At 55.4% G+C, this 22,503-nt stretch overlaps 7 protein-coding genes across 7 annotated transcripts; 4 read left to right on the top strand and 3 right to left on the bottom strand.

The window, feature by feature from the left end:
- Positions 1-2,431: 2,431 nt before the first annotated feature.
- On the top strand, positions 2,432-3,889 carry LY79DRAFT_576271 (uncharacterized protein; the record flags this gene model as incomplete). Its single annotated transcript, XM_060559779.1, has 4 exons — positions 2,432-2,821; positions 2,909-3,042; positions 3,176-3,294; positions 3,426-3,889. 4 exons carry the CDS (start codon positions 2,432-2,434, stop codon positions 3,887-3,889), a joined length of 1,107 nt encoding a protein of 368 aa, XP_060418678.1.
- A 1,768-nt stretch (positions 3,890-5,657) lies between these two features.
- Positions 5,658-6,714, bottom strand: LY79DRAFT_322385 (uncharacterized protein). Its single transcript, XM_060552421.1, has one exon. The coding sequence runs from the start codon at positions 6,395-6,397 to the stop codon at positions 5,798-5,800; it is 600 nt and encodes a 199-aa protein (XP_060418677.1). The 5' UTR covers positions 6,398-6,714; the 3' UTR covers positions 5,658-5,797.
- Positions 6,715-7,295: 581 nt separating this feature from the next.
- On the top strand, positions 7,296-7,599 carry LY79DRAFT_322422 (uncharacterized protein). The gene has a single exon (XM_060552422.1). It carries the CDS (start codon positions 7,380-7,382, stop codon positions 7,551-7,553), a length of 174 nt encoding a protein of 57 aa, XP_060418676.1. The 5' UTR covers positions 7,296-7,379; the 3' UTR covers positions 7,554-7,599.
- Positions 7,428-8,100, bottom strand: LY79DRAFT_322429 (uncharacterized protein). The gene has a single exon (XM_060552423.1). The coding sequence runs from the start codon at positions 8,002-8,004 to the stop codon at positions 7,645-7,647; it is 360 nt and encodes a 119-aa protein (XP_060418675.1). The 5' UTR covers positions 8,005-8,100; the 3' UTR covers positions 7,428-7,644.
- Positions 8,101-8,197: 97 nt separating this feature from the next.
- Positions 8,198-10,475, bottom strand: LY79DRAFT_507109 (chromatin remodelling complex subunit; the record flags this gene model as incomplete). The annotated part of the gene is made up of 3 exons (XM_060553788.1): positions 8,198-9,963; positions 10,092-10,175; positions 10,409-10,475. The coding sequence occupies 3 exons, from the start codon at positions 10,473-10,475 to the stop codon at positions 8,198-8,200; spliced, it is 1,917 nt and encodes a 638-aa protein (XP_060418674.1).
- Positions 10,476-14,769: 4,294 nt separating this feature from the next.
- LY79DRAFT_322315 (uncharacterized protein) lies at positions 14,770-15,673 on the top strand. The gene has a single exon (XM_060552420.1). The coding sequence runs from the start codon at positions 14,850-14,852 to the stop codon at positions 15,405-15,407; it is 558 nt and encodes a 185-aa protein (XP_060418673.1). The 5' UTR covers positions 14,770-14,849; the 3' UTR covers positions 15,408-15,673.
- A 4,812-nt stretch (positions 15,674-20,485) lies between these two features.
- LY79DRAFT_576269 (uncharacterized protein) lies at positions 20,486-21,881 on the top strand (the record flags this gene model as incomplete). Its single annotated transcript, XM_060559778.1, has 4 exons — positions 20,486-20,558; positions 20,703-20,850; positions 21,452-21,525; positions 21,706-21,881. The coding sequence occupies 4 exons, from the start codon at positions 20,486-20,488 to the stop codon at positions 21,879-21,881; spliced, it is 471 nt and encodes a 156-aa protein (XP_060418672.1).
- Positions 21,882-22,503: the final 622 nt, after the last annotated feature.

Raw genomic sequence — 22,503 nt, 5'->3', positions numbered from 1 at the left:
TTGCGCACACAGTTTATTACGATTTACCCTTTCCGTATGTTCTCTTTGACTGAACAACTATGCGTCGCTTCACAATATCTACCTTGGCGTGAAGCTTTAATGCCTGGGACGGCATCTCCCCTCCCCTTACGGTCTTTTGGAATACGGTGTTGGAATATGGATCTTGGAACACCACATTTGAATGGTGAAGGATATACCCACATGATGAGAACGGTCTGCTACAGCTGCAACGCAGCCACTTTTTCTTTTACTTTATCTTCTTGAACATTATTGCCGGGCAGTCTTAGTAAGGCCCGAATTGAAGCCGAATAAATTCATATATTGGCAATCAGATGGTTGTTATTTTTGCCATGTTGCCGTCGTGACGTTGGCACGAGGGCAGATGCCGTCAATGAGTCGAGAAAGCGACAAATACCTATGGCCGTGGCAATGGCATTTCACACTTAGCCAGTAAGCTCGTCCGGACGCATGCGATCGGCATGTATCCAGGATGCTGACAGATTCGCCCTCCCCGTAAGCTCGCCGGGTGAAACTTGAGGGGAAAATAGCAACCGGGGTCGGGGAGAGTTGAGCTTGGTTGATTACTATTGACTGCGCCGACAATCGGGAGGGGCAACGCTCCCGACCCGAAGCCCCACCACCACCACCATCACCCCAAGGTTTTCTCGATGACACTGGTGGGGGGGAAGAAAGGTCAGGATGCGACACCTGCCATCCCAGGACGTCGGATACGATGACGGGAGAGGAAGCTGAAACGCCGATGAGCCCCTACCCAGCGCTGGGTCGGCGAGTGTCGCCGGGCACGCGGGCAAAAAGGCGTGATGAAGAAGGAGTTTCTTCTTCTTGAGACTTGTTGGCCTTTTTGGGCGCGGGGGGGGAGGGGATGGGATTGTTTCTTTTGTTGCTTTCCCCTTCCTCTGTTTCGTCTTTTCTTTTCATCATCATTTTCATCATCATTTTCATCGTCATCTCATCATCTCTTTAGTACGGAATGATGATCATCGACACCACCTTGCCCCATCGTTGTTTGTTTACTTTTGGTATACTGACATGCCTACGCGGGGCGGGGGGATTAGATGTGCCAAGGTGTATTGGAAGAGGAGGGGGGTGGTTGATCTGTTCCGTGGTTGGAACCCTGGTCCGATGCCCGGAACGACGTTCGACTTGGCAAGTAGTTCATTGGAGCCCGTTCCAGGATGGGCCAAACGGTGCGGCTTGCTATGGTGTGGAAAGTTGACCAGGTTGGGCCCTTGGCTAAACTTAAAGGATGAGCGAGGATTAACAGGGGATCTGAGAAGTTGCTATTGCTTGAACGTACGAGTGAAATGAGCGGGTTGCGGACCCACGACAGAGAAAGCTTGAGACGGCGAGGTGTGTTTCATGCTTTGACACCGGCCAGTGAGTCTGTGAGATGAAGGAGAATCCGGAATGCAGATGTTGGGGACATGTCGATTCAGTCTAGACTCTCCCGGAGCTGTGGAGACTCGACTGAGAGAGATAGATTGCGTATACGAGTCAGAGTATCAAGAAGATGCCGACGGTAGGACTGGAGCGGACGAGATTAGACATGGGAGATGTAACGGAGGGATCAAGAGCTTGTTCATGCTTGTAAGCTCATATGAAAGTGGACAATGAGTGTAAGATAAAAATTAAAAAAAGACGCGGCTTGATTATGTGTTTCGACACCAATACAACATTGTCAACATATCCATAGCTGGAAAGTTAGGTACCTTGGTATGGAATGTTGTCGTCTTTTTACTATGTAGGTAGGTACCTACCCAGGTAGTGAACAGCGACTTGGGTACGTATCGAGGTACGTACCGTGTGGAAAGAGGGACGCACTTAACGCGTTGGTGTTCGGAAGTGGATGCATGCCAGAATCGCGACGTGGACGCGCTAGCCGACGACTGACTGACTCCCCGAGCCGCAACCTCCCCCAATTGAGCATCGCCTTGTCCACGGTGAATACCTACCTACCTAGCCACAATGCTCATCAACAGCAACGGAGAGACGCCCATACTGAGCCTATGACGGCAATCTACCTAGTGAAGTCTGATAGCCCGGCGTGGAAGCCAAATAACAATCCCTGGCCGTAAGGAAAGGAAGCACACACCACCACATCCCCGTCCCGCTTTGCTCATCTCCCCTGAGTGAGCGTGAAAAACTTGGGCGCCTCGTCAAATCGCCGACGAACAACAACTCGACGCCCCTCCCCCGAGGCGAAAGCTCGCAAGCATCCACCCAGCCCACCCGACAACGCATCCGATCCCACGAGTCCCGCCCGCGTGCAACCCAGAGAGAACAACCAACTCCCAAGGGGGTTTGGACCTCCAGTTTCCACCCCACATTAATTCCTGCTTTTGGTGCTTGCTTGTTGGCTCAAAGCCCTCCTCCACCCCCCTTCCCCTAAACCTCGGACGACACGACAAGAATGCCTCCGCGCAAAAGCGACGCGAGCCGCAGGAGCGACGTATCCAACGCACGCTTCATCGTCATGGACGAAGACCCGGCCCCCGCCGCCACGCCGGCCTCCGCGACCAAAACCGGCGCCAACGTCGCCGCCGGCACTCCGTCGTCGGCCGCAAAGGTGAAGGCAAAGGCAAAGACATCGGCATCTGCCTCCGCCTCCGCCACGCCGTCCAGCGTGCCTTCCGCCGGCGCCGCCGTCACGCCCGGTTCAGCCGGTGCCGCGATGCGGCAGACGTCATCGACGACGCCGCTGACCACCACGACGACGGTGCCGCACGCGGGCTCGGAGAAGAAGGAGAGCCAGACCCACGACAAGATGGCCAAGGCCGATAGGGATGCGCTCACCATCGAGGTTCGTCATGACGTGCCATTATCCTTCTGCCCGATGCCCGGACAGCGCCGTGATGGGGTGTGGGTCGTGACTGACTTGGGTTTGTAGGACCTCAACTTGCCCAAGTCCATTATCACCAGGCTAGCAAAGGGCGTGCTCCCGCCCAATACGCAGATCCAGGGCAATGCTGTCCTGGCCATGAGCAAGAGCGCGACTGTCTTTATCAACTATCTCGCCGCGCAGTACGTTCTGTCCCTCCCATCCCTGCGGTATCTCTCGTGAGATGTCTTGTCCGAGAGAAACCCCCTCCAGCCTCTACATCTCATTGTTGGGGAAGAGAGGAACTGATGGAACTGACCGGCTTTCCGCTCGCAGTGCCAATGAAATCACTGTCAACGCCAACAAGAAAACCGTCAGCGCCGAAGATGTCTTCAAGGCCCTTGACGACATTGAGTTCGGTTTCCTGCGTGAGCCCTTGGAGCAGGAGTTTGCCAGTGCGTTTGCCTGTTCCTCTTTGTACACCCGCTCTTTGCACCTACACTCACCCACCCCCGCTGTAAATCCGTCTCACCGATGACTCTCCGAGGCCATTTACGCAGTACAACGTTACTCATCTGATGTGTAGAATACAACCAAATCCAGTCGGCGAAACGCAACAGCTACCGTCAAAAGGTAGCCGCCAAGAAGGGTGGAAGCGCGGCGGCGGGCGTGGCAGCCGGGGTGACGGCCGGGGCCGCGGCAGCGGATGCGTCCCTCGTCTCAAATGCCGACGACAGCGTCATGACAACAGCATCTTCCGACACAGCTCCACGGGCCAAGAAGGCCCGTGTAGACGATTCCGCCATGACCGTTGACGAGGATGTTGAAGACGCCGAGACAGAGCCTGAGGAGGAAGCCGAAGAGGATCAGGAAGGGGACGAAGAGGAGGCTGATGAAGACGACGAGGAAGACGACGACGACAACGACGACGACGAGGAGGAGGAGGAGGAGGAAGGGGAGGGCAGCGGCGACGAGACACAAGATGCGCTGGAGGAGAAGGGCGAGGGCAGCGATGTTGATGAGGCGCTCGATGGAGATGAGAGCGACTAGACGGGTCACCTCGATGATTCATGCTATCCCGGCTCCGGGCTGGACAGCCTAGGCCGGGAAACGTGCTCGGACGAACCCCTGGCTGTAAATGAACGAGGTTTCGGGCTCATCGCCGAGAATACGAGGTTCAGAATATGAGGTACGGGTCTAGGCTGCTTGGGGGGGGAGAGGAGGGGGGAGAGGAGGAGGAGGAGGGAGAGGAGTAGGGCAAGAGGCTCCCCGTTTGGGTAACGGTAGGAAAGCAACAAAAAGAAAGAAAGAAATCGGACTGTTTTGTTATTTATCAGGTAATATACATTTCTCCCTTATAAAGTGCATATTTGGGGAAGAATCATTGACCCTGACCGCTGTTTGGAGACTTACTGCTCCGACCCGTCCGCATCGATGCTGCCTGAGAGACATAACGAAGCGAGCGGACGCTCTCCTTCCCTCTGCTAGGAAAACTTCTCCCCGAAGCTGGTACCATCTCGAAACCAACCAGGGGCAACAGACTCGGCGGAGACAAAACAGCACGCACGCACCAGAGATGTCAGGAGAAGCAGAGCCGCACAAACACACAGACGAACAGGGATCGCCATTAGGCCCCCCACCGGCCATCATGTAGACCGGATAGAGGAGGGGGGGCAGTATTGGGGGTCGTTGTGGTGGTTGGGGTGACGGCTGGACGGCTTAAGAGAAGCCCGGCAGCCAGACCAGCAGTTCGTGGGCCAGCTAGATTATAGCTGGCAAAAGGGATCGTGCCTTGCGTTCTCCGGTTCGGCCGGCAATATCACTGTCTCGCTTCCTTGCCCTTCTCTCAGCTGCAAAGTTGCTTGCCGAGTACACTGCGCGTGCCCTGCGAAACCCCCCCTTTTTGGGGGGGGGGATTAGGTTGCGTGCATTGTGGTGAACGTACCTATGTAAGAAAGGGGGCAACGATCAACACGAGAAAGAGGGCTGTGTGTGGGTGTGTGAGTGTGTGTATGGGAAAGCCGGGACTACATTAGTAAGTATCTCCAATTTTTAACCATAAACCCTTCTGACGACTGCAGTAGGTTCACCATCATCACCACCACCACCACTGCTTGTGCCACCGTGACCACCACCGCACAAGAATCACGGCCCATGTCTTCCCTCTCGCTTGTCTTGTTGCGAGGCGATTTCAGACGACAGTAAATGGTCGGGACGCAGGAACGGAAGGCCTGAGCCCTCCTACCCCCCCCAAACCAATCTAGTATGATATCCGGCTTGCCGAAATGCGCAATTCAAACACGTCGGGTGTTTGTAAAGGCTATATCATCTCTTGTCTTCCGTTGGCCACTATCGGAACGTTCCTCTCCCAGTCTACTTGTTCCACGCTGGATGCATGAGATTGGCCTTGAGGTGTTTCTCACGTGTTTTTTTTTTTTTGGGAGTTGTGTATGTGTGTGTGTGTGTGTGTGTGTATGTCGATATCTCTACCTTGAATCAACAGCATTAAGGAGGGGGGCCTCTCTGCTTCGCCAACGTTGCCGACCATCACTGTTCAGAGGCATAAAGATACGTGGTAAACAAGGCATGGGCCGTTCGATTTCCCCGCGGCCACGGCTGAACCATATACAATGCGGGCCCAACAAACACGGCAAACTCTGGCTGTCCGATCGCCTCTGATGGCTTGACGCCACACCAGAGGCCTATATCCACACACCAACAGGATCCCCGAAGGTCCCCCCCGCCCGTGGAGGTCCATCTCTTCTCCCTTGGCTCGGCCTCTCTCCGCGACGGTCATACCCCCCACTCACGACAAGCAATGAGCATTACTGCATACATCTGTCAGACGGGCCGTTTAGTAAAGAGCGTCGGCTGTCGTGTTGGCATTTTCCCCTCTTATGCCCGACGGGCCCGGCGGGATGGCTCACATTCCACACTCCCCCACTCGAAAGAGCCGCATCACAGCCGCCCCGTATCACCGGGCCATGGTCTCCTCCCCCCCGCCTCTGCCACGCGACCAGCACACACGCACACAGACGCACGCCGCATAAAGACAATGGACAGCCTATGTCTTTCCAAGCAAGGCAAAACCAGCGCACCGAATGCATCTTGAGATGTGCCGTCAACACCCATGATCGCCCTCTCGCTCCCCGCAGAACGGCAAACCTGCCTGCCCCCGCCCCCGCCCCCCCTCCACCCTCGGGGACCTGAGTAGACGGACACCTCCGTACGTCGAGGCTGGTGGCGTTTTATGCCGAGGGGTATCGCCAAACAAGCTTCGCAACAGCAGCCCCCTACCTCCACCTCACCCTGTCCCAAGGCCTCCTCGGCCGAGTCGTCAAAGCACGTGAGACCAACCCTCTGCGAGGAAAACACCCGGTACATGCTGCAACCCTGCCGCTTACGAGACAAAGCGAAAAGGGAGACGAAGGGGGGTGGGGGAGTGAAGCTCGTAAAGCGGCAACAGCCCGGCGGCATGGCTGGGGAGGAGGACGAGGGGGAGGAGGAGGAGGAGGGTGTGTGTGTTTGGTATGATCCAAACAGGTGAAAAATAAACATCGATGAGGCTGCCACACAGACCCCTTTCTATTTCTTTCCATTTTTTTGCCCTTGTCTCGAAACATACGGTTTTCGTCCCGATAACGAGAAGCCTTGGTCTCTCTTTATTCTTCCTTCGTTGACACACACCCCCTCTCTCCAAGCGGGAAAACTTTAAGAGAACGACCAGATGGCACATGCATCTTACGGGGCAGTTTGTTGCCGGTCATCCTCGTCCTACTTTAAATAGTTGTCCCAACCAAGACACAGAACACTTGATGGGAAAGGCGTCAGGTTAGAATTCAAAAAAGAAACACATCTGCATTAGACTGAAAACTAAATCTGCAACGGGGGGCCCAGGGGGCCCATGTCTCCCAAATGGCCCTTCCCCCTTATCCACGCAAAGTAATAATAATAAAATAACGGTCGTCGCAAAGCAAGTGTACAAATAATGATGCAGGGAAGAAATAGATGCCCAACTGAACAACTCTAGTAGAGTGTTCGATCGATACGGCCCCCGTACGACTTGAAGAAGCCCTCCCTCCGTGCCCTTAGCGTGGAAGAAACGAAACAAATCCCACCCGATGTCGGACGATGACGCTTCCCTCCCAGGTCCCTGATAGCCAAAACGTAACGGCAAACAGCATGTCCCGCCCTAGCAAAGAGACAACTCCTTCGATGCTGCCGTATCGGCCGACACAAAAAATAAGGCCAAAATCATTCGACCGCCAATGTGCAGGGACAGTGGGCCCCTCGTCCATATCGATCTTAGAATCCCAATGCGACCTTGTCGTGTTCGAAAAGGACGAGTTCCGGATTGTTTATGAACCTTAAAACCATACTGTAGCGTGTCGCCCTTGTAGTCCTTGCTTTCGTCCTCGTCTCCAAATCGGGGACGCGCTCGGCCGTACGGCACGGACCCGATCGATACCGCGACACCAATGCCATTGTCGCGGGTGCTTGGAATGGTCTTCGGCATGAAAGCTTCATCGCCTCGTCATGGATGTTGGAATGTGTTGGCTCTATGCACAACTTTGTAGAAGCACTTTCCGCCGTCGTTGGTCAAGCCGTTGCTGGCAGACGATTGCCGAAGTGCGAAATTGTCAGCGTAATGCCTGCAGACCGCTGTCGGATAAAGCGAGTTCCAACGTGTGACGGAAAAAGACGCGTCAATTGAGTGTTCCTGAAGTCGTATTCGAGGGGACGAGGGGGACTAAACTAATATGGTGTGCGCGAAGCGAGTCGGCGACAAGAAGACGGTGTTGGTATCAAATTGAAGTCGAAATTGCCCGTGTGTTAACGGCGAGAAAAGGAGAGAAGAGATGAATAACAGATATAAAAAAAGAAGAAAAACAAAAGACAAACATCGTCAAGAGAGGACGAGAGAATCGAACCAGGAAACGGGCGATCGAAGTGAGCAATGTATCCTCCCTCGATACAAAAAAAAACAACCCAAAGAAATCGAGTAAAAAGGAAACGAAATACATTGAAGGGGCCAAACCCATCCCCCGGTGACCTGAGGCAATGTGTTCCCGGATCGCCCCTCCCCCTCCTCCATCGACTCCTCTATCCATACTTGTTGGCCAAAATGCTGTACGAAGTGACAGGCCGGCGGCCCAAAAGCACATAGCCTCCACCTAAGTGTATGCTCGGGTATCCTTCAGAAGGGCAGCAACAAGTCTGCCGAACCGGCGAAAGCCAGGGAGTCACCGCCGCGTATATAATGAATAGAAAAATGTGTTGACATGACGCTGTTGAAAAAAAGTTGAAGGTGCAAGGGAGAGAGAGACTGGCTCATCGTGTTTCGACTCCCTGCTTTCTTCATTGAGGCTGGTTTGTCCACCACTGCGCAGGCGTCTGTTGGTTGGACCAAGCCTGTGTAACAGCCGGAGATCCTTGGTTCGGCTGAGGCATGTACTGGCGAGGAGTCTGATCCGCGGGGTAAATCCCCTGGCCAGCCCCGTAGCTCTGTCCCATGCCGGGCATCCCCGAAAACTGCATCGCCGGCTGCACGCCACTGTTGGCATGTCGCAGTTGAGGAGCTGGAGGTTGCTGATGAGACTGCTGGCCTTGCGTCGTGTACCCGGAGTAATTGTGCTGTTGAGGGTTTTGCTGCGTTTGAGGCCACATCTGGCCAGTCCCAGGGTAGTGATAGCCTTGAGCGCCGCCTTGCGGTATGCTGCTCGTGCTTCCTGCTGCAGGCAAAGTCGTTGGCTTGTTGTTCTTTTGGGAAGATGGTTGGGCCATACCTCTCATCGGGGCCTGGCTGATCGGGTTCTGCGCATGGATCGATTGAGAGTACGGCGGAGCGGTCATCATCATCTGCTGGGGGCTCTGAGTAGGCACGATGCCGGACTGCGGCATGTTGCTTGTCGATGTGTGTGGGGATTGCGTCGCACGTGCAGGGGGAGCGGCTGCGTCACTCGTGGCGACGTTCTGGGCAAGGCTCGCCGACTGCGGCTGCTCGTGTGGCCGTCTCCAGATGCCTTGGAGGTAGTCGCCGCGCATATCTCGCGATTGGTTCAGTGTCCGATTGTATTCGGCGGCGTGGTGCGCCTGAGTGTGGACCTCGCCAATCTGAGCAGGTCGCGTCTGGTCCTGATAAGCCGGCCCGGTGATCTCCTGGCGTGGGCCGCCCTTGAGGATCCCGCTGTAGTCGCGAGGGCGGCTGTCACTGAGCTCTGATCCTAGTGTTATCACGGGCATTCTGGTCGTGGTTCCGGTTGGCGCTCCAAGCATACCTGGTTGGACGATTTGGGGTTGAGGGGCGCCGGGGAATTGACTGGGCGTGTTGCTGTATACGATTTCACCGTGAGGGCCACCCAGAAGGACCTGGTTTTGGGCCTCGGCAGCGGCCTCTCTGGCCTTGGCAGCTCCGGGGCGCTTCTCGCCGGCGAGGTCGGCCTCTGTGAATCCTTGCTTGCGGGCCTTGGTTTCCCAGTAGTCGTCACGAACTCTCCTGCCGTTGACAATGACACGACTCCCAAACTGGCGGAACATTGATCGTGCTGTGACAATGGCAATCTGTCTCGACCGGTAAGAAAACGGCAGGATTTCCTGGCTGACGAGGTCATCCTTCTCGGGTTGGCTGGCGATGATCTTGTAGAGCGACCTGTTCTTGTTGAAGAGCAAATACGAGTCTCGGTATCCCAGTACCCTCGCGCACTCGGTCGCTAGCATGAACAACTTGTCACCCCGGTTGGGGACCAAGAACGTTCGGCATCGGTATTCACGGCCACCAAGGAGCTGACCGTTGGGCATCACCTTCTTCTCTCCAAACTCGTCGATTTCTCTCGGGAGGTATTCGTCGCCGGCGGGGTTTAGCTGGTCAGTGGTGTGGTCTCTGACAGTAGGCAAGGCCTTGAGGGTGGTCTTTGTAGGGGTGGTCTTTGGCGGAGGTGAAGCCTGCGCGGGCGCGTAGGCGACGGCTTGCCCCCCTGGGAGCGGCGCGCTCTGGTTCTGGGGGGTCTGCGGAGGGGGGATGTTTTGAGGCATGTTGGATACTTGGGCTGGGCCGGTGGTCTCGGAATTGCTTCCGGATGTTCTGGGCTTCATTGGCTTTCCACGTTTTCTCGGGTTAGAGTCGCCTGCAAAGGAGACACCAGTGTTAGCTTGTATCGCGTTGCGCATAGTGGAAAGGAAGCAAAAGGTAACACGGGCGGATGCTAATCAGCGCAAGCACGACGGGGTTTCGCGCGGGACAAAAAGACCATACCAGCGTCAACTGCAAGAACAGTTCCCTGAAAGTTGTCTGGAGAGCGGCTTCTTTTGATGCCGCGAGTGGTTGCGTTGAGCAGGTCTAGGTGACGGGCGAAGTTGTAAGCATTATGTACAGGGCAAAGATGTCCATGTTGGGAAAGGTCATAGCCACGGCTTAAACAGGCGAGTGGTTGTGCGTGGAGAGAAGATTTGGTCAGCAGCACGGCCAGGGCCTCGCAGTGGAATGCGATGACGGCTAGCGGGCAGGCTGGGTAGCGCGGGCGGGGGTGTGAAACTGGGGAGGGGGCCTTGAAGAGCAAATAAGTCACGTACCAGGAGAGTTGAGAGCAGCTGGGTTGATTGTCGCACTATCGGCTCCGTTCGGCTGTGTGGAGTACATTGAGCGCGCAAACGTCTCCCAGCAGGTTCGTTGAGATCAGGACCACGACGACGTGTCTTGATACAGCTGGAAAGCCTCCCGGCTGGGTCGCGTCGAGGGCAGCGCCGAGTCTTGGAGGGAGGGTGCGCTGGGCGTTGCAGGGCAGACTTATGAGTGCATGTGGTTGGCGCAAAGCTTTGAGATGTTCCTGGCGGGAGGGTGTCGAGTAATAACGGGTAGGGAGACAGGACTTGAGAAGAAATCGAATGGAAGCTTTTTTTTTTTTGTGTGCCTCTTGCTCGCTCTTCTCAGCGGAAGGGGGGTATAGGGGCGTATGGTTAAGGAAACTCTGAATTCTGGATGAAAATGCAAGAGTTGAGTTGCAGTGTCGGTACAACCAAGCCGTACATAGAACCCAATAAAGTGTCAGTAGGGTCTGTGTCCTGGGGCCTGCGGCGCGACAAGTAGGTTCTTTTGGTGAAGGGGCCTGTGTGCAGCGACTGCTTGGTAAAATGCGAGGACGATCGCGTGGCGAGGATTTGGCGATTTTTTCACACCCTTCTCGTCGGCGCGGCAAAGAGCAGACTCTGATATTCTGTATTATCCGAGCGAACGAGAGAGAGAGAGAGACGGCGAGACAGTCGTCTTTTTCGCGACAGGCGAGATAAGTGTGGGAGCAGAATGGAGGCTGTCGCCGGTGAAGTTGCGCGCGCGCGGTGGTGAAGGAGGGAAGATGGTGGATGGTTGGCTGGTGTTCGCAAAGATGCCGGGTGGTAAGGTGTTAGACAGGTGATGGATGGACGGGGAGAAGTGGGCGACTGGGAACGGCAAGGCAAGGCAGGGTAGGGTGGATGGATGGATGGATGGATGGATGGTGGTAGCCGGCGGCCGTCGACCGTCTGACAGTGTCGCCGGGGGTGCGAAGCCAAATTACCATTCAGCAGACAGCCAGCGACGTTAGTGACCTGGTCGAGGTGAGGCAGGCGGCGCAGAATTGAAGTACCTGCAGCCGTGCAGATGGATGAGTAGTAGCTATGGGGGTGTAGCGGCGTGGTCGGATACCTGCGCTTGTCAAAGAATGCCCCTCTGCTGTCCAGGGGGTGAATTCTGTATTCTCGGCGGAGGGCTTGCGCGAGAGTGTACGGAAGGCAAAAGGAGGGGCGTGGACAGACGCGCTCCGGCGAATTGGGGATCTAGTAGGAAGAAGCGATGGGTAGCGCCGAAGAAGAAGGAGAAGAGCGAGTCGTTCAAGTAGGTAATTAGGTAGGTAGTGGGATGGCGAAGGGGCCGACAACGATTACGTCGCTGGCAGACAGACAGACAGACAGACGGAGGGTCAAGTGGTCGAGGCGAAAGGTAGACAAGGCAAGGTGATGGCAGAGTGAGGCGCTGCGACGCGATGGGATGGGATGGGATGGGAAGCGACGGGGTGGTGAAGTGACAAGGGCCCGTTGGTAATGTACAGTACCGTACAGAGGAAAGGATGACGGGTGGCAGCCTCGTAGATTTTGCTGTTGGGCTCCGGTGGCGTTATTCTTCCGGAAGCTGGGATCTCGGGTGGTGTATCTTCTTTCTCGCGGACGCGTACGGCGTGCGTGGGCTGCTTGGTCGGGGATTGTGACGTCGAATCTCGGGGCGTGGCAGGAGGGAATGGTCAAGACCGTGACAAGATGAATGGGAGTCGGGAAATGCCAATAATGAAAACGGATGAGGTCGGGTCGGGTAGGGTAGTAGGATAGCGCAGGTGAGCAGGTCGCATCAGCAGGTGCGATGCGGGTCGGTGGTGGTGGGAAAAGGGAACGAACGGGCTTGATTGAGCCTGTTGGATTACATACTACGTAGTGGTTACCTATCCCCTACTAAAGGAGGAGCTGCTAAGCTACCTAGCAAAGGATGGGTCGATGCATGCACAGTAGGTACGATGCAGGTAACAACAGCAGCAGCGAGCAGCAGAGAAGTGCAGATACTTAATCCCGGTGCAGCGCGACGCAGATTGAAAAGCTGGGAAAGGAATGGACTTGGGACCGGGGCAAGGGGTCTTGGGAGGGCCTGGGATTGAGATTGGACTTGGGGTTGGGGCCGCGAATGCGACTAATAGGTAGGTAGTTTACTATGTATGATGACGGTGACAGGGAACATGGGCCAAACCGAAGGCATGCAGTACCTAGAGCCAGAGAAGAACGGCGATGGCGACGGCGGCCTTTGGGGGGTTTAGCGAGTACGCTAACTGAAGAGGGGGGGTAGGGGGGGGTGGAAGCAGCAGAAAAAGAAGTCAAACGACGACACAGAGGGATGGATGGACGGGAAGGAAGAGGAAGGGGGGATGGACGGGAGGGGGGAGGGTGACTGAAGAAGCCTCCCCTCTCCCTTCCTCCAATTTTTCCAAACTGCCTCTTTATTTTTATTCTTTAAACCCTTGACCTACATGGTACTATTTTTCCCCTCTCAGTCTTCAGTCATAACTGATGATGACAGGGGAGTGGAAAGCAAAACGGACAGAATGAGGCACTGGGCACTGGGCACTAGGCCTGGGATACGAGTAGCGACCCTGCCCCCAACACGGGGACAAAGAGACGGAAGGGCAGGCAGGCAGGCAGGCAAGGTCAGTGACCTCTCTACCTAGTATACAGCCAGTCAGCCTACAAGAGGTGTGCGAAAGGCCCTGTCCGTTTCGAGGGGTTTCGATTTCATTTTCTGGCCGTACGGACTACCCAAAAGAGAGAGAGAGAGAACGGGAAACGGTTCATTCATCAGCATGACCGCTTCACCAATCCCTGTCCGATAACACGCAGTAGTATGCAGCCTATTCAGAAAGAGGAGCTCGAAATAGTGGGCCTATTCATCTGGGCACGAGCACGGACAATGATGGCGCCAGGGAGACATTGACAGGGATGCCATGCGCCGGGCGTCAGCGCCAGCAACACTAACAGCAGAGCAAAAGCATAACGGCACTGAGGAGAGCCGTCGACCAAGAAGCCAGGTACTTGCTTGCTTTGCTGTGTTTCTGTTTCTGTTCCTGTTGCAGCCACTGACCGACCCCCTCGCTGGTTTGACGGAACTATTACCACCACCTATTTGCTAAGACCAATCGCGGCTATTCTGCCCGTCTGACGGCCGGTCCATTGCTTGCTTACTTGCTCGCTCGCTCGCTCGTCGCGTCCGAAGTGGGAGAGAGAGGGAGAGAGAGAGAGAAGAGAGGGAATAGGCGAACGAGAAGGGCTGCCGAAGTCTATGGACAAAAGACCAGTCCAGCCCAGCCCGGCCCAGCCCAGCTCAGCTCAACCGGGGGAGGAGGGGTGAGGTTCGTTGGGATCGGAGACGCGGAGGGCAGGCAGGCAGGCAGGCAGGCAGGCAGGCAGACAACAAGACTATACTGACCATGTTAGTCTGTCTATTCGTATCGATGTCTGAAAGTCGCAGAACACCACCCGAGGGGTGGCAGATTCCAGACGGAGACCAAACGACCCTTTTGGATTCCTGTGTAAGCCGCCGGGCGACGACACGACTTCCTTTTGCACTCGCTAGCAGCATCGATACCACCTACCCATGTACTTACTCCGTGTTCCGCATGTAGCCGTGTTTCCAAGCCTGGCCATATGTATCCTCTGCCCGCTGCATATTCCCACAATTTGGCGCCTGCATTTTTCTCTGGCCGGTCACTCTCGTTCGCAACCAATGCTTAGAATGATACTATACCCGGCTGTCTGTCGCGCAGGAAGAGGGTGACGGTCCTTTCTCCACGCGCCCGCTCTGCCCTGTCTACCTACCTTGGTGGGGAATGCGCGCCGCAGCCATGACCTACCGGTCGCAAGCCACGCAGAAGTATGGGTAGTAGGTACCCAAGGAAGGCAAGCAGGGGATGGAAAGAGCAACAGGCAACGTACTACCGGTACCTCGTAAGGCAGGAAAGAAGCTACGTACCTGCCGCTTACACACTTACACGACCGTGCCTGCCTGGCCTCAAGGTTCAGTCTCCTCCTTCCTTGCTCCATCCGTTGAATCCATCCTGTTTGAACCTTCGTCCTGCAAGAAAGAGAAAAAGACAACAAAAAAAAAAAAAAAAAAAAAGAAGAAGAAGAAGGGATCCTTCCTTGGCTCTCATTATCTGGATCGTCACCAACCATCCAACCCGCGTTGCTCTTCTTCTCTTTCTTATCTCAAAAACACTTTCGTGTTGCTTGTACAGTTTATCGACCGGGCTACCTTGGCCAGCGCGACGCGCCACCCGCCGTAACTCATAATTTTGACCTCGGCCTCCGACCCTCACGGTATAACGTCAACTTTTATGCCGATACGCATCTCAATACATACTCATCGTATCTATCTCTTGGCTTTCGCCGAATAGCAATTGCTCCAGTTCGCCCCCGACACTGTACTCTCGCACTGTCGTCATAAATGCCCGTACGGCTGAGAAACCTCGTTGGGCGTTTGGCCAGTGCCCCAGTGCAACGCGGCCTAGATTCTGGATCCCCCAAAGCTACTATTACTCACACTAACACTAACATCAACACCACCTCCGACGGAGAACAGGGTCCGAGGCTCGGCGTCCGTCTTGGCTCGACTACGCCTTGTCACTGGACGGCCTCTGATGCCCCCTTTTCTCACGCGGCCCAGACCTGTCGAGATCTTTCCGTACACCCCGTACAGGAGCTCCCAGCACAAGGGCGACCGGCTCTGGGTTGTTCTCCCTCCTCGGCCTGTCTGCTCACTGTCAGATCGCTTGCTTCTCTTCATGGGCTTCGGCGTGGCGAACTTGGAGCCCTTACCTTCAAATCTCACTCCGTGTGCACGCCTCAAAACATGCAGTTCCATGCCGTATTCAACATCCTGGGGGGAGGTGGCCGCTGCATGGGAAGCCCAAAGTGGATTTGTCCGACGGCCACAGTCTGGGATGGATGCCAATCAAGGCCCGTCCGGAGTAATCCATCTATGGCCTGCACCGGTGAAGCGTGATCTCACTCCGGAGCATGCGTCGTCCTCCGGCCCTAGCGGGTCATATCTGTTCTGATATCGGCGATATTTCATGGCTTGCGATCCATCTGGACTTTTCAAACACCTATCCAGAATGGGTTGTCGACAGGGGACCATGTCGGAGAACTGCCCCCTGCCCCATCTCACGACGCTGCGACCGGCTGCATGGAAAAAGGAAGTGTGCAGGATTCCTGCGGCAAAGTGGCTCTCCGGCTTGCGTAGATGAGGTGCGGGAGCGATCACTACTCACTCAGAGTTCAGAAGTGTGCTACCTACTAGTATGGGGCAGTCCAGCGTAAACCCACCCACCCTCTCTCATCACCACGACCGTCGCGGCCTTCTCCCGAAACTCACATCCATAATCGACACTCCCACACTCTTCTCTACACTCTGTGTGGACCACAGAGCCGTCGCCCGCACAGCACGGCATCCGGCATAAAAAGCCCCTGAAGCAAAGGGTCGGACTAGACCAGTGACTTGAACGTCGAGAAAGGAGCGACGACAGGTGCCTCGAATGACCAGGGCGAATCGTGCGCCACTTCATGGGAAGTTCGCAAGAGAAATAAACAGCCCGTGGTATCCGCGCTTTTCCCGGCTTCTTCGGCAGGAGACCAAAATATTTACCCGTCTTCCTGGCAACCTTCGGGTCAGCAGTCGTTCCTCTCACTGGCCGCTTTTACTTCCCAAAAGTCCAGGTTCGGACGACAGCAGCCAGCCCATCATGAATTTGGCCCGAACAGCGCTTACTCTCATTATTCTAGCCACAGCCCGCAGATTCACACTTGGCTACAACTTGGCCGCTGTATGGTACCTGAGGACAAGAGGTCTGCTGTGGCATTAGCTCCGATGCAAGCGGAGGCCTTGCTCTGCTACCGGCCTCAGTAGTGAAATGAATCATTGCCTTTGCAGAATCTCGTTTTGCAGACGGCGGCTGGAGAGCCCAACTTTCCGTCTGAGGAGCTAGACCGATAGGTACAAGAGCATATGGCGACTTCACTAGCGTTGGAATTTTCAGTCTGACGGCCTGGCGGCCTGACGACTTCTTGGATAAGGAGACGGCATAACGACAGACGACAAAGGCGGCAGGCCGAGCGGCCGAGGAGCCGTTGTGGATTGTGTGAATGATTCAGCATGCAGACGGCTCAACTTGGAACACACCACTATAGCCCTGGACCTGGGTCTCCATTCAAAGGCGACGAATGGATGAGATCAAAAGTACCCTCCCGTCCTCAGTGCTTGTAACACGTTCTGCAAGGCTGCCGTTTGACGATTTTCAGGTCAATGTCAAACAAAGACTGGACGAGGGTCTCAGCATGCCCTATAGCAGCGATGCTGGCCAACTTTATTGCCGGTTTCTCCGAGCTCAACATCGCGACGATCGAGGTGCTGCTGAGGGGTAAGACGACTGTTTTGACGTACAACTCTGCTTGAGATGGATCCACCATGCAAGGCAGAAGCAGAGGCCGAGGCGAGTTTTTTCTACTCTCTGAACAAGCCGGGCTCCAACCTTGTGCGACACAAGAGGCACTCGAACCCAAAAGCGTATTCTGATACTCCGTACAAGAATAATCGTATCCCTGCTAGTGGCAATCAGCCCAACAAGACGTGTTGGGTTGGGCCATTCAGCTGCGTCTCGATATCCTGTCCGCGCCAGCTGATGTGAGGCACGAAGTCAGTCCAAGATGCGTGAAGGGCCAATGAAGACGGGAAAATCCCCGACAATCTTCTGGCCTGACTCACTTGGTGACCAGGCCTGTTGGCGTTGCTCTTAGGCCCTTTATTTTCTCGCACAGACACGGTTCTTGTCGGTAGAAACCTGATTAGCCAATCGCTCCGGCCTGCGTGCCATGATGACTTACCATCGGCTGGACCCCGGTAATGGCACGCACGCTATCGACCCCAACCCCTGCTAGCAATACGGTTGGAGGCGGGCGAAACGGATGGGACCAAGGAAGGCCTGCGCCAAAATGCTCCAGCTAGCCGAACGTCGTGCCTTTCTTGGAGCTTCTGACTTGTGCAAGACAACGGCCTCGTCCCCGCGCCTTCTTACACGAGAAAAAAAAGTGAGTGGCTTAGGGCCCGGTCTGTCTGCGTTTGCGTCCCGACTCGCGTGGTCCCTCTTAATCGTCACGAATTTGAACACTAATTTAGACTCAAACTTCTCTGTTTCTACCGGTATATCTCTCCCTCTTCTCCATGTTGATGCCATCCGTCGGCGAGTGGAGACGGAAGTGGACGGGTCAGTCGAGACAGGCTCCCATGCCCGATGGGCTGACTGCCTGCTAGGATACATCAACAGACATTTCGGCGCGATTCAGCAGGATACGGCCATGACATGACGCGGAGGACTCAATAAAGCAGACATCGGACTTGACAAGGCCCATTGTCGTACACGGCTCTGACACATATGAGGTCAGCCTGCAGCCCCTATTTTCCTCAATTATCCGCGGCTTCCTCTCGACCAGAGCTTCCTGCACGTCGGCCACTAAGTCTCTTTTCGATGACCAGGGTGAGAATGGCCCCATTTATCACATCACGCGCCACGTTAGGGAGGGGCCCAGCCAGAGTCACTTAGGGTGGCTAGGCAAGAGACGTTTCGTCATCGTCCTCGAGTTCGGGAAGTTTTGCGGATGGAGGACTGCCCACAGACGTCCATCGGCTGGGAGGAGAATACCTGGGCTCCTCGGAGTCCCCTTGGTAGAACCTTTGCACAGCACTGTACCGACACAAACGGCTTCGTCACATGGGTCGTCGCAATCTTCAACAACCCTGAAATACCACCGTCGACGATTAGCAGACCGAAAAGGTGGGACAAGGACAAGGACAATGTACAACACTGCAGCCAAGCAGGCCGGCTGTGCTCATTTGCTGCTATTGTGTCGACGATGACCGGGGTCTTGTTTGTGCAGGAGCCCTGGGTGTGCAAGATTCCCCCTCTTCTCCCGCGCGCGCGCGCTCCATCGTCCCAAAGCATTGGACTCTACCTGTCACCCTGTCTTGTCGAAGAGGTCGCCAGCGGATTTCAGCCCACAGACGATTGCTACTAGTATGCGGAACACCAAGTGGCAGGTACACCAGGCCGCCCTGGTACCGCAAGTATGGGCATGGTGGCACGGATCTGGCAATGGGAAGTCACATATGTGCATGCGATTGCCGACGGTTCTAATCGTCCTGGCCAGTGCGAAGGGTCTGCGTGGATCCGAGACCTTGGCAACAGCATACTCGGCCGGCCGTTGTGTAAGTAGACGGACGGCAGGCCAGAGTTGATCTTGCATTGGACGCAAAAAGCATCTCGGCGCGCATCGTCTCTCATCGGGCGACATTGGAACATGCGACTGGGAGCTCGAGGACGCCTCTAAACCAGTAGCTATCATCGCATGGGTCTCCATCGCTGACGGCCATCACGGACGTTTCTCATGTCGACACGGGTCGTTGTTGATTGGCCTGTCGTCAGCAATCGATATGAATATGCGCCACAGCTGAAACTCGGTGCTAACTGATAGCCGGCTCTCAATAATGGCGGTGATGGAAATGAGCCATGCAGTCGAGCAGCGTTGACATCTGGATCGCAACATGGCACTTGCACAGAGACGGTGCTTCACTAGCTCCGTCTCGGCGTCTGCCCCACGGCAGCAAACGAGAGAGAATACTCCGTACAAGAGGCAAGGTAGGAAAAAGGATTTTTTTTTAACCCCCCCCCCCCCCCCTTCAACTTACTCGTGTCTCTGCAGCGATGCTGTTTTGACAGATACATAAATCTTCTTCCACAGTTGGACGCGTTTCAACCCAACGTGGTGAAAGGGCTAGGATTTGTGCGTCTTTGGCATCGAGAGCGAAGATGGGTTTTGCAAAGATGGCTCCCACAAGGCGGAGGTTCTTCAAATATGGTTAATCACGGGAATCAGCAAACGCCATTTGTGGCTTCGGTCTCATTTCCCCGCTTGTTTCTCAAGTGGTCATGATGGCCATGCCCTCACTCCTTGTCGTCTCGCGTCGAGGTCGCGCGCTACGGGACGCGTTCCTCTCACCGGCTTTCCCCAGCCCTTGATCGGATAAATGATTGGTGGTATGCGAAGCAAGACTCGTGGGTGGCATATGACTCGATATTTACCCCGTCTACAGAGCGCCACTGAGCCCCAGCCACTCACTCTAGGCACGAAATTCCAGCAGGCCTCGGGAGCTTTTATCTAGCAACTGGGAACAACGAGGGGGGTTATCGCCCGCCTAAGAAAGATGGTGTGAAGGGTTGAGCTTAGCGCCATTAGTGGGCTTTCGGCAGGGAGTGAGCCAGCATGGCACACCCACACACTCACACAGGAGGGTGGACGGCAACGATTACCTACAGAAAGGTAGGGGGAAACGACAAGCCACAAGAGACGGACTAGAGACGGTTTGGCTGTTGGCTCTCCCAGAAGGACGAGTGTGATTGGCTCGTGTCGTCACATTCACGACGGCGCACAAGTCAATCTGTACATGATGGGGTTCAATGAAGCCCCGCAATTAGTACGTATGGACTGAGCATGGCACGGCCCTGCGGTTGGTCGACGGGGGGTGTTTAGCCTGGTGGATGGAGGGATAGGTTTTGTGGTGGTGTGTGGCAGCGCGAGCGTTGTTGCTCCCTTACCGTGCATTTGGGATGGATTGATACCACCGGTAAGAAGAAAGAAGCGTTACGATGGGAGACGATGAAGAAAGGGGTTTTTCCAAAACGACGACAATCGAGGGCGGCCGAATACGACCCATTTGGGAGGGATTCCACTCCCCCAAGACCGATTTCCCTGCGAACGAGCCGTACCAGTGCCAACATACGCGGCAGCTACCGAGGAGTCGGTCGTTGGTCCCCATTTACAGAGCAAGCTGCCGGTACTGGGCGTTGGTGGTGTTGGGGTGCTGCCACAACCGCTGCCGCCGTTCCAGCAACAAAGTCAGTGATGCCACCAGGTCCCACGTACGGTCGGTCTGTTGAAACCCCATTTATACGGCTCGTCCTATCCTCACCTATCTACAAATAAATACAAAAGCTGGTCCTTGCGCCTGGACCGGCTTCGCCTCAGGAACAGATGGCCAGGTTGCCGCTGTGGATGGGTGGTGTCGAGCCCATGCTGCTGCTGCTGCTGCTATCTAGGTACCTAGGTATGGTGGGTGGCTGTCAAATCAGTGGATGCGGCCGCTGCGGCGCCCGATGGTCTGGGGTAGAGGGAAGGGAGGGAGGGTTGGTTGACTGAAGCAGACGAGGGAGGAGGGGGCTAGGGGCGCTTTGCATATTCGTACATCCAGCAGGTACTTTTACCATGGGCTTCGAGGCGTCTGACGCAAGCCGCCAAGCCTCTGGACAAAGTCGCCATGTTTTGACGCCTTTCTCAAGCACTTGCCATCTTCTATTGCTTCCAGTACGTAGTCTCCCGTATGCTCCTAGCTTAGGTAGGTAGGTACCTATGTACATAGTATACCGTGGCCCGTGGGTAACTGGGCAGGATAGGTATGGCAGACAAGCCTGATGTCGAAATCGTGCAAGTCTTGATTGAGAAGGAAAAGGGCTACGGGGTGGCAGGGGACGGACAATCGACAAGGACTAGGGGACACTGGGACTGGCCCGCTGTCTTTCCTTTTCGCACTGCGGGAACTGCCTTGGAATCCTTGCTACCCGTTCGTGCAGCAAACGCTCGTCATCATCCATTCCCCATTCCTCCCCCCTCCCAAACCCTCACCCGCACCCTCACTCTCGCCCACCACCCTTTCACCCTTATTCATTCCAACACACACACACACTAATATGTATGTACCTACTCCAGTTGCGGTCGCAGTCCACTCAGGGACACTTTCCCACCCCCCTGAATCGTTCATCACCTCCCCCCTCCATCTTCGACTGCGTGTGGCCCTGCCCCCTCCCTCCCTTCCTCCCAACTTGCAGAATGGCATTGCCCATCTCCTTTCTTTTCGGGAATCCATTTAACGGGATGGCATTCCGATCTCGTTCTCTTCTCGGTCGCAGCAGCAAACGCTACAACACTAACGTACTACCCAAGGCGCGTATCTAGCCGCTGTGGAGACGTGACCACCATCCATTCCATCCCGCCACATCCCAACCCAGCATACATATGTAAGTCATCATACGCTTCCGTTCCCCTTAAACACCACCATCTTTGAGCATGGCACACTCGCGTGGCCCCTGGATCTCACTTCCCAAAGGAGGGGGGGCGAGCATTCTACTTTGGATAGGTACTCTTTTACGGCAGTGCCCAATATTGTCGCCTCTGGTCGGTTGGTCGGTCAATGCTAGGCTGGCTCGCCTCTGATGTCGGGTCCATGTTGCAGCATGTTCCAGACGTCTTCAACTTCTACCGCGCCATTCTCCGGAAGCACGTCTACACTCCTGATACAAGCCGTCAAGCCTCCTGTCGCTCCCGACGTTTCCTTCTTCTCATGCAGCCTGGTCTTACAGGTGGCTATGTGTAACGTAATCCAGCCATGTCGGATACGGTACTGCCTAACCGGGCGTTATGGGGACGACTGGCCTGATTTACCACTTCGTCATCCGGTGGCCAGCTTCCAGCCTTTAGGCAGGTTGCTTGCTTGCTTGCTCGACGTACGTGCGTTTTTGGCCGTGGCGCATCTCCCAATAGTTCCCAGTGCAGACCATTAACATCATTGTAAAACGGGGTTGGCCCGCCATGACAGTTTCTTTTAGTTCCCGCGCCGCACAGATCGTCTTGATTATGCACATTCCTCCTATCCTATCTTTGCCTGGTAACTACTCCTGCTTATAGCTTATTCGGACGACGAGCTGACGTGACGGGTTGCTTCTCATGCACTCGACTCGTGCCATGCGGTTCCCGAGTCTCCCATCGCCCACCTCGGCTGATGTTTGCTTCCCCGACTGCAGGATAAAGGACCGATCCCAAGGTTTTGCCAGGGTCCCACAATGCCCACGGTTTCCAACGTTGCAATGCTGCAAGGAGGGAGTCTGCGTTCCCGGCCGAGATGAAGAGAAGGAGAAGTCAAATCCGCTACCCAAAGTCCGACGACGAGTCCGACCGCAGTCTTGGCTGGAAGAGCAACCTATCCCCAGGCCGAGTGG

Source organism: Colletotrichum navitas (assembly GCF_030913465.1).
Source record: "Colletotrichum navitas strain CBS 125086 chromosome Unknown LY79scaffold_6, whole genome shotgun sequence".
Taxonomy (NCBI): Eukaryota; Fungi; Ascomycota; class Sordariomycetes; order Glomerellales; family Glomerellaceae; genus Colletotrichum; species Colletotrichum navitas.
This window is presented reverse-complemented; position numbering and strand designations above follow the sequence as displayed.

Excerpts from the sequence above, each read along its gene's own strand:
- LY79DRAFT_322422 (XM_060552422.1), top strand. The coding sequence starts at position 7,380 with ATGTTGGAATGTGTTGGCTCTATGCACAACTTTGTAGAAGCACTTTCC.
- LY79DRAFT_322429 (XM_060552423.1), bottom strand. The coding sequence starts at position 8,004 with ATGTGCTTTTGGGCCGCCGGCCTGTCACTTCGTACAGCATTTTGGCCA.
- LY79DRAFT_322385 (XM_060552421.1), bottom strand. The coding sequence starts at position 6,397 with ATGTTTATTTTTCACCTGTTTGGATCATACCAAACACACACACCCTCC.
- LY79DRAFT_322315 (XM_060552420.1), top strand. The coding sequence starts at position 14,850 with ATGCCCGTACGGCTGAGAAACCTCGTTGGGCGTTTGGCCAGTGCCCCA.